The sequence below is a fragment of the Vigna unguiculata genome, chromosome 1 (assembly GCF_037176805.1).
Source record: "Vigna unguiculata cultivar grain cowpea cultivar isolate G323 ecotype 2 chromosome 1, ASM3717680v1, whole genome shotgun sequence".
In the NCBI taxonomy this organism is placed as follows: Eukaryota; Viridiplantae; Streptophyta; class Magnoliopsida; order Fabales; family Fabaceae; genus Vigna; species Vigna unguiculata.
In genome coordinates, this window is record NC_140792.1 from 13015371 (window position 1) to 13025423 (window position 10053).

General features: G+C 39.0%; 2 protein-coding genes across 2 annotated transcripts; one reads left to right on the top strand and one right to left on the bottom strand.

The window, feature by feature from the left end:
* Positions 1 to 1524: 1524 nt before the first annotated feature.
* On the bottom strand, positions 1525 to 6725 carry LOC114175497 (Di-glucose binding protein with Kinesin motor domain-containing protein). Its single transcript, XM_028060278.2, has 17 exons — positions 6493 to 6725; positions 6247 to 6324; positions 6049 to 6126; positions 5573 to 5905; positions 5375 to 5436; positions 5074 to 5284; positions 4891 to 4967; positions 4704 to 4803; positions 4507 to 4605; positions 4249 to 4425; positions 3878 to 4163; positions 3555 to 3716; positions 3239 to 3454; positions 3109 to 3146; positions 2845 to 3008; positions 2619 to 2744; positions 1525 to 2533 (listed from the first exon to the last, which is right to left on the bottom strand). The coding sequence occupies exons 1-17, from the start codon at positions 6593 to 6595 to the stop codon at positions 1706 to 1708; spliced, it is 3138 nt and encodes a 1045-aa protein (XP_027916079.1). The 5' UTR covers positions 6596 to 6725; the 3' UTR covers positions 1525 to 1705.
* Positions 6726 to 8450: 1725 nt separating this feature from the next.
* On the top strand, positions 8451 to 9827 carry LOC114188413 (uncharacterized). The gene is made up of 2 exons (XM_028077003.1): positions 8451 to 8612; positions 9159 to 9827. Exons 1-2 carry the CDS (start codon positions 8451 to 8453, stop codon positions 9825 to 9827), a joined length of 831 nt encoding a protein of 276 aa, XP_027932804.1.
* Positions 9828 to 10053: the final 226 nt, after the last annotated feature.

A 10053-nucleotide genomic window follows, 5' to 3' on the forward strand; every position in this document is an offset into this window, starting at 1 on the left:
CTCTCGCCTAGGCAAAAGGAGCTCGCCTGAGCAAGGCATTTCAGCCTGAGCGAGAACTGGGTGAGAATGTGCCGAAGCTCTATTTTCTTCTCTGTTCTTGGATGTTTGCCACATGTTTGATTGAATTACTATGTTAAAACATGAAATGAGTTATTTTGCATGTATTGGATGGTTTATGGGCTAGAATTGATGTACTTGGCATGATCTTGGCATGTAACATGAATGAGATGGTTGGTTATGAATGTGGATATGGAATTGGCATGTATAATGACTTTTTATGTTGGTTGGAGAAACATGATTTTGGTATGGTCATGACGTAATTCCACGATGGTTCCGTGGTGGTGCCTCATTTGGTCAGGACATAATTCCATGAATCTCTAGGTGAGATCTCATGGTAGTGCCTCATTGGTCAGGACGTAATTCCACGATGGTTGCGTGGTGGTGCCTCATTGGTTAGGACGTAATTCCATGACCCCTGTTAGTGGAAGCTCATGGTGGTGCCTCATGCTTAGGACGTAATTCCACGAAGTTCATGGTGGTGCCTCATTATATAATTTAGTAAGAATTAAAGTAAGGATTGCATCTTAAAACTCTAAAGAGTTAGTTAGTCTCACGTATAACGTACTGACTCAAGTGGTGAGAGTAGCAGGAGGCCTTAGATATTTGAAGGCTAACCTTGTGAGTGGTAGGGTGAAACTCATTGGTAATTGGCTCTGCAAAGCAGTAGAGGCCACCGGAAGTGCAAGCATTCAGTGAATCAGACTAATTATATGTATCCGGATAAGTCGTGTCTTGAGTCTTAGTGTATTGTTTCCGAGTCATCACATGATTGGTTGATGTATGTATCTTTGACTATGAAACTGTTTGCAACTGTATGATAAAACGTTTTTCAACTCTAGCTTACCCTTTCTGCTTGTTTGTATGTTCTATGTATGGTTTTCTCTTTTTTCGATGATAATCAGCTTGTTTGTATGTTCTATGTATGGTTTTCTCTTTTTTCGATGATAATCAATTTATTAATAAGGAGTAGCGTTTATACTTCATAACTTGCTTCTTATATTATTCTGTGTGACATCTCATTTAATTAAGGTTATTATTTAAATGGGGTGTTACATAATTTATTATATGCATAATTATATCCATAAAATAACGTGAGCAAGCAAATCTCAATACAAGGATCTCCCAAATTTGAAAGTTTTCAAAAAATTTAAGACGATTATGTTATATTTAATTGAAGAAATTAAATTATCTAGGAACAAAAGAATTATAATAACAAAGTTAAAATTATACACCTCACTCATGGAAAATCATCCCATATTTATGAAATAAATGTTACATGAAAATATTTGAGGACGTCATCTTAATTCTACACTCTTGCCTAAATATTGGATACAAGCTATAGCAATTATAACTTACAATCAAGATCTTTTTTTACATATCAATATGATAATTTTCTTTTATGAAAACTTTATTATTCTTAAACATCCATAGTCAATCTTATTATCTCTCTATTGTTCTTAAACATCCGTAGTCAAATAAAGATTGATGCTTCCATCTAGTAAAATAGATGGGAAAATTTTTTCACAAAGATACACATTCATTTTCCATGTTCCTTCAAAGGACACACACAAGAAATCAACTTCATCTATCCACACATCACAAAAGAATAAAATAAAATAAAAAAAAATCTAAATCAACACGGCTTTCATATCCATCCCCTTTCCTTTTCCTTTTGAGTGTTCTTTTGTTGAATATCTCTAGTTCCTGCTTTTCTACAACTACCTACTTGCCCCCTTGGTGCCAATCTACCCCTACTTCCAATGGAAACTCTAACTTTCTCCATCCCAACATTTACACCAACCTTCCTCATGTGCTGATGAAGTGGAGACTTCACTTGGATTTTCTTATGAAGGCTTCTTCTTAGTATGCTACCTATCCTCTTAGCACCACTTCTAACTTCTTTGGGACTCTCACAATGAGTCTGTGCAGGAACACAGTTTGTTTCTACTTCCCCAATGAAATCTTTCTGGTCAACTTGGTTTGTTAAATTTAGTAACAGTGGTGATTGGAACTGTGTTAAGCTAGGAATACTTGGGAGTGGAATCAGAGAGTTTCTCCTTGAAGCAATGGCTGAAGGAACACGTGGTGCCATCATGCAGATGGAAGAAGCCCTTCCAGGCCTCTTTGGCAGTAGGGCTTTGTCAGCCATGTCAGGATTGTTTTCTTTCTCAGCATGCTCAATGCACTTGATGGAGCTCTCCATTGTAGCAAAGGGCATAAAAGGTTTAAAGAGGTTGTTGTTCTCTGTGAGTGGTTTAGCAGAATTCATTTGTTGGTCTTTGTACCATCCACCACTCACTGAATCATTGAAATTCTTGAGACCTCCTAGAGGTCGATTTGCAAGTGCTGATCTCATAACTGCATTATTTTGCTCTTCTTGATGTTTCATCTGGTGCTGCTCAGCTATCTTTGAGTCTACATGTTGACGTGCCAACTTTCTTTCAATCAGAAGCTGTGATTCCAATTCCTTGACCTTTCACAAGTGAAGTAGAAGCCATATAATAAAGGAAGACTATTTATAAGCATAATTTTTTTAAATTTGTGCTTTGATATGATACCTTCTCTTGCAGATTTTTGTTTCTGCTATCTCTTTCCTTCATCTTGGACTCTAATCCATGGATTGTTTCCTCCATCTTCTTGATTTGCAAATCCTTCTGCTTTATCTCTTGTTTAACTTTATCAGCCTAAAAACGAAGAGTAAACATGTTTAAAAAGAAAGACTATCACAGTTAAGCAGTGAAATGCTAATACTTTATGAATACAACAGCATTCCATCAACCATACAATTTGTTTGTGTCGCAAAAGCTCAACAGTGTCCAAATGCTTTCTTGCGGGGCCCAATTCTATTCCTCTTACTCTACTAGCAAAATTAAGAGAGCAAATTGTCTCACTCAAATCATTTTCATTAGGACTGATCTGTACAAACATGAGTGCCTTTGAATCTCCTCCTACAAAAACAAAAATTTTTAACCAAAATTTATAATATCTGTTTACATGCGGAGGACAGAAACTAGGCATGGAGATTATTAAAGATGTATAGACAAGTACCTAATGAGTCTTGCAACAAGTGTGTAAGCTTGGAATTCCTGCATCATGAAGATCATTAAAAACTTCAATACCAACCAATAGAAAAAAAGTTCAAAGCTGCAAGGTGAGCCAATATTTATATTTCCGTAACCTGAATGGGATGTGTGAACTTTTCGTTGCAAGAGCTGATATGACATCACCAAGTGCAGACAGAGACCTGTTAATATTCTGTGTCTCCTTCAATCTATCACCATGAACTTCTGTTTTTGCCACTCGCTCACTGCCCGCTAGATCCACCAACCATAGCTTGCTTCTCGTGCATTCCCCATTCAACAAATTCTCTCCCTTAACCATAACACAGTGAATGCTGTATAGAGAAAGAACATCTCACCATTAAGTAGTGTTTCTCTAACACCACAATATTCAAATATGGATTAGGAATCTAATTAAAAAGAGCTGAATCTGACCAGTGTGATCGACTGCTATGCTCATTGGAATTGGTTGAGCTTATTGCTCTTGCATTACTTCCAGTTTGTAGGACTTCCCAGACTTCAGTCATATTGTTCACATGTGCCTCAACCAACCCTGGAATGTGATGTATTCCTTCACTAGCTTGCCTTATTTCAAGTCTACAATTAACCATATTTTGGTGAACTACGCCAAAAACTATTATGAAAAACTTACAGAACAATCCATACTAAGTTACACTTTAATTTCCTTGTCGATTTTTTTGAAAAGTGCTATTAGGTTAAAAATGGCAGGAAAATTAGGCAATTGGTTTGTAGTATACCTTTTTGCAGCTGCTCCTTGATGATTTCCTGCAACCAGCAAATCTCTTATTTGCTCGTTGTACACTTCCAAGACACTTACAGAAATATCATAACAATAAAACTTCTGTCTCTCCTTGATTATGTCGAACATTTTTTCGAGAGTCCTAAAGTTTACACCTCGAGCTTCTTCACTGCCCTCCATTGTGAAAGTTTTTCCTGTTCCAGTCTGTCCATATGCAAAAATGCATACGTTGAATCCATCTAGAACTGATGTCGCAAACGGTGCTGTGTCTTCAAAAATATCAGCTATAATATAAAATAAAACAATACAAATGAGTCAAAATGTATCTCCAATAATACTAAAAGTTTCACGGCATTAACTAAGAGTTACCTTGTTCAGCTTGGGGATCAAAGACAGCATCGAACTTAAAAGTCTTTTTAGGAGTTCCATTTGACATTACAGTTAGCTCACCATCTTTCGCAGTTTCAAAATCTAAGGCCATGGTTGCTCTTGCGGCTATTTCTTCAGCATTGAGAGGCCTACAACGGCAAAAGACCCTTATGTTTCCTGTGTAGAATAGTGAGTGAATCATTCTACATATTATTTTTATCCAACAAACTCTAGCAAAACAATATCTGCACAGCTTACCTCTCAACTCCAAAACCTTGTTGTAAAGCTCTTTCCGCTCCTTAACCCCTTCAGCATATTTGGACTTGAGATCTTCAAGGGACTCCAGTTGTTCATTTACTATAACATATATTTAGGAATTAGATCACGCATAAATGCAAAACCGCAAACTGTAGCGTGTACAAGATTGAAAGCTGTATTGCAGCACATCTACTTACTTTTGGACTTGATAATATGCCCCATTTCTTTCATATCTGCTTGATATTTTTTGCTTTCCTCAGCTTCTTCTAATAGCTTCATGTGTTCCATTTTCATAATCTGTAGAATGAAATTGTTTAACGCTTTAAATATATCCTTACCCTTTTCAATTTGTTTGGTCAGTCAATTTAGTTAGCATATCAGTACCTTCAATTTTCTTGTTAAATCTCTCAGTGACGAAAACCACCTACTTTTCTCTTTCACTTGCCCCTCAATGGCAAATGCTGCATAACCAAAATATTGGTTAATTACATCAACAAAACCTTAAGTTTTTAGTTATATAATATATATAATATATAACTCGAGAAAGAGAGTAAGGGATATCCGTACCCAAAGATCCTACGTGCATGGACTTGCGCATTAGCTCATTCTGAAGCTCTTTCAAGGAGTTCCAAGCTTCTTGACACTCTCTACTCTTCTGTTGATTCTCCTTCTTGATCTTTCCCAACTCCCTCCTTGTTTCTGCCAGCTCCTTTCTCTGACACTCAAAGTCTCTTTTCAGCCTTTTAAATTTCTCTTTCACACTAGTATCATCGGCATCCTACAAAAACATCATTGTTTAGGGCACATTATCACTCTCATTTTTCCTGCTCAAAACAACAAATCGACCAGTATTCGCACAGAACCATACTTCTGAGAACTCCAATTCTGCCTCCTCAGACACTCCATTATCTTCTAGCATCTCAGCATCTCCTGAGTTTATAGCAAAATTTAGTTAAACAACAACCAGGAGTTTGAACTATATAACCAGCAGCAGCGTAAAATGCACAACCATGTTCAAATTTCAAAACATTTATTCAAAATTAGAGATAACAAGATTTGAACTTACTTGGAGGGGAATCATGGGGTGCCGCATCCTTGGTTAGAAGGGGTGGAAGAAGTTCAAAGGAGGCTTCAGGGCTCAGAAGCTCTTCCTCTTGCTCAAAAGTTTGACAGAAATTTGAGAATTTAACAGTTGGCATCTTAGGGCCATTGTCAACTTCAACTTGAGACCCCTTGATTCCATACTCTAGAGAAAGCTCCATAGATGACTCCACATTCTTGTAATATTGGTTCTTCAAAAACTCAGGGGAATCACAACAGCTAATTCCAGCAATATCTGGAGAGCCACCACATATAACCAAATCTGGGGATGCTAGAGAATACCCCAAAATAGATCTTCCTGAAACAATATTAGCCCATCATATTCTAACAGATTTTCACAGTATTAACCTCAGACAACACAAAATTAAAAATTAAAGAAAAAACAAAACAAAAAGTGAAAAAAAAAACTTGAATTGTGCTATAAAATCCCAAGCCCATTACCATCAAACACATCTTTCACAATTGGGTCATCGAATTTCATGCGGTTCCCTTCCAAACCTCCATCTTCCCGAGAAAACCCTGCAGCAGCAATTCCCAACCCTCATCAAAATCAGAAAAATAGGGTTTATCCAAGACGAGTAAAGATTCACCATTCGAACAAAAATATTTCATATTTTGATCAAAGTTTAGTGCCCTAACCGATACTGGCACTGTCACCACACACGGGCACATCCTCCATAGCCAAACTCCGAGAGTTCAGTGATGTTTGCGAAAGAGCTGTCACGTCAAAAAGAAGACAAAAAGTGACAAACAAACCAAAGGGTGCACGAGGAGATCATCAAATTCAAAACTTGGGAGTTGTAATCACTTTTTTTTGGTTGCTTCTACAAGAGAGAGAAAGGAAGAAAGAAAATGAATGAGAAAAGTTGAAGGGTAGTTCCTTACAATTGGAGCTCTGAATATAAGAAGAGGATTCTTGTTGCAAAGAAACGTCGGTAAGAAGAAGTGGGTCATGGTCATAGCGACGCCATTGATTAGTATCCTCCATGGTTAGGATGACCAAACTGTTTGAACTTTGAATTCAGCGAGAATAATATAATTAAGATAAAAATAAGTCGCAGCATAAATTAAAAAAAGGGGGTTATGTAATGGTGATGATAACGATGATTGATGATAAAAAAGTGGAAGTTTTTTCTGAAATGGAAAATTTTGATTTGGTTAGAAGGAAAGTGTGTGTGAAGATTGAACTTACCTTAACGAAAATTCGACCGTTGGGGTTTCAAATTTGAAATGGTGCAAGCGGGGAAGAATTTATAGAAATCACGTTACAAAACGTGGATTTGGATTCTTGGTGGAGTTTCTGCTTTCTACTTTGGGTTCTTTGAAATACAACCATGTTATTGCACAGAGGACACGTCGAGTACCTTTTTTTTCACTTTGGCTAGAAAAGTGAGATACCATGAATTTGGTAGGCTAGTGAAGAAAAAAAAACAATGATGATGGTTTGTTAACTAAATGTTATTTTTACAAGATTTAATGTGTCTTTTCGTTGACATGAGTGGGAATGATGTTTAGTAAAAAATAAATTTATTTTTTGTCTCTATTCAAAACTTATTGAGTTTAAAATTAAACTTCGAATTGAAATAATTTGAGATATCGTGTGTTTAAATCAAATATTTATATTGATTTTTGTGTTTTCTTTCATTTTTTTTAAGGTTAAAATATTTTTTTTGTCCCAATTTCCGTCTAATTTTGTCAAATAAGTTCTAATTTTGGTGTTGTGTTTAAATAAGTCTCAATTTTCGTCAATTTTGTTCAATTAGGTCTTTTTTTGCTAACACCATTTAAATTATTAACAGCCATGAACAGTGACGGTCACGTGTCACTTCGTAATTTTGTTTTTTGAATTTTTTTAAATTTTTAAATTTTTTTTAAATGTCCACGTGTCAACCAACAGCATGTCATATGTCAAAGTCAATGTTCTATATTCAATTTGGTCCCTATATTTGTTATTTTTGTTCAATTTGGTCCCAATTTTGTTTAAAATTGACCAATTTGGTCCCTCTCCAAATTGAAACCAAATATAATTTTTCTATTAAAATTCACATTTTTTATTAAATATTTTTATATAATATATTCAAATTCACATCATTATAACTTTGATATAAAAATTAAATTTGGTCACATCTTCAATTGCGACAAAAATGGTCAATTTTAAACAAAATTGGGACTAAATTGAACAAAAATAAATGTACTACACCTAGGCGGCTTAGCCTGACTATAGTCGTAAAATCCGTCTACAAAACCCCCAAGGACGCAAATAGTCATCATATATGCTGAGCAAATAAGAGTAACCGACCTAAGCCGCTAAAGAGTAACCGGCCTAAGCCGCTAACTCAAGAAAATTAAGCGAGAACTTGACAGATTCAGAGCATTACTAGCAAAGCCCCTAGGGCCCGCGATAATCGAACTAAAGGGCCTGGGATAAGGCCCAGGCCAACCTATGGCCCAAACCGGGACCCAGGCCAACCTATGGCCCAAACAGGGGCCCAGCCTATGACATGGCTAGACATAATTAATAATCTATAAATATGCATGAACCTAGCAATTAAGGGTATGCATTCATTAATCCCTTAATCACAAGATTTGACTTTGAGAGTTCTTTGCTGACTTGAGCATCAGAGTCTTCTCTGCAGGTAACCCCTCTCGGGTCCAAACCGGTCCAAGCTGAGACACCAACAGATAGCATATGCCAACCGGAATGAAACCTACTGAGGAGATTGCGGATTGAGGTAAGGTAACGTTTGTGTCTGACATCTCTTGTTTGTTCTCTACAGGAACAATTGGCGCCCACCGTGGGGCACAAAGTAATACTTTACGAATCAACCCGCATTCTCTCAAAGATGGTCTCTACCCGCAGCAGAGCAGGGGTTAACAAGCAAGCTGAAGCAGGACCTGTAGCACCTGCTACTACCACCCCGGACTTGGCCACTATCCTGGACGACCAAGCCAAAATGCAACAAGAACTAGCTGATCTGAGAAACCGTAGTGCTGATGAGATGGAGGCACTACGATAAGAAAATTCACGTCTAAGGAGAAAGACTGAGGCCGACCCCGCTCAAAAGGGAAAGGCTAAGGAAACATCCGACGTCGAAAAAGTCCTTAGCTTTCCAGCCTACTGAAGAGGAAAGCAAGTACAATCCTACCCCACACACCTTCACCACCACTCAACAAACCCCCATCCTCTCAACCCATCATACACACTTCCATCCCACCCTCCCAGGAAACATTGCGGCACCTACCCCCACCACCACCCACATCCCACCTTACAACATCCTTTCCACCCTCCCTACCACCCATATCCCACCTCACAACTTTACATCAACCTTTCCCACCCTCGTCCACCATCCCATCCCCCCTCACCCGCTACCATCCACACAACCCAGACGCCGTCACCCTTTTACTAATTTCATCGCCAACACCCCTCTCCCTGCCCAGTGGGAACCTTTCACACTGGATCGTTATATAGGTGAGACCGATCCAGACGAGCACCTTAAAGTCTATATCACCATGTCGCCCTCTACACTTCTCACGATGCAATTTTCTGCAAGGCCTTCCCTACCACCTTGAAAGGCCTCGCCCTCGAATGGTTTACCACCCTACCACTATACTCCATCGACTGCTTTGACACCCTCTTCCACATGTTCACCACTCACTTCGCCAACAGCCGCCCACATCAAACCACAACCATATCTCTTCTTGGCGTTAAACAGGAACAAGACGAGATGCTCTGGGCTTTCATTGACCGTTTCAGTAAGGCGGCCCTCCGAACACCACACCTTAACCAGGAAATGATACTTCAGTGCATGGTACTCACTCTTAAACCCGACCCATTTTCCAACAACGTCTACCTACACCCACCCGCCTCTATGCATGAATTGAAGCTTCGTGCCGCGGACTACATCCACATGGAAGAGATGCAAACTCTCCACAAAACATTCTGCAACGACTACACACCTTCTGCGACAACCCCCCTTAAACAACCTTCACGACCTGATCCTAAACCCAGGGAACCCCGACAACCTCGCTTTACCAGATACGCACCCCTAAATGTTCCTCAATCCCACCCCCTTGATGAAGCTCTTGAGGCCGACCTCATCCCCCTACCACGCAAGACGTCCACTCCCCCCAATGTCGACATGACTAAATATTGCCGCTATCACCGAAACAATGGCCACACGACAAAAGAATGCAAAGCACTCCAAGACAAGATTGAATAATTGGTTCATGCTGGCCATTTCCGCCGCTTCATCCGTAGAGACGACCACCCTCCACGATCTGACCACCGACGTCCTCTTCGTGATTCTCGCCACGACAGACGTCCTAGCCAACCAACCAGCCGTGACCCCCAACCTGCTCAAACTGATATTGCCCCAACTGACCCGCCACTGCGCGGAACCATTAACACCATCTTTGGTGGCTTCGCTAGTGTAGGATCCACCTCGT

Coding starts and splice junctions, on each gene's coding strand:
- LOC114175497 (XM_028060278.2), bottom strand. CDS start 6,595: ATGGAGGATACTAATCAATGGCGTCGCTATGACCATGACCCACTTCTT. Junction 6,127..6,246: donor TGGTGACAGTGCCAGTATCG/GTTAGGGCACTA, acceptor TTGCTGCTGCAG/GGTTTTCTCGGGAAGATGGA. Junction 5,906..6,048: donor TGTGAAAGATGTGTTTGATG/GTAATGGGCTTG, acceptor ATATTGTTTCAG/GAAGATCTATTTTGGGGTAT.
- LOC114188413 (XM_028077003.1), top strand. CDS start 8,451: ATGGTCTCTACCCGCAGCAGAGCAGGGGTTAACAAGCAAGCTGAAGCA. Junction 8,613..9,158: donor GTAGTGCTGATGAGATGGAG/GCACTACGATAA, acceptor ATTTTCTGCAAG/GCCTTCCCTACCACCTTGAA.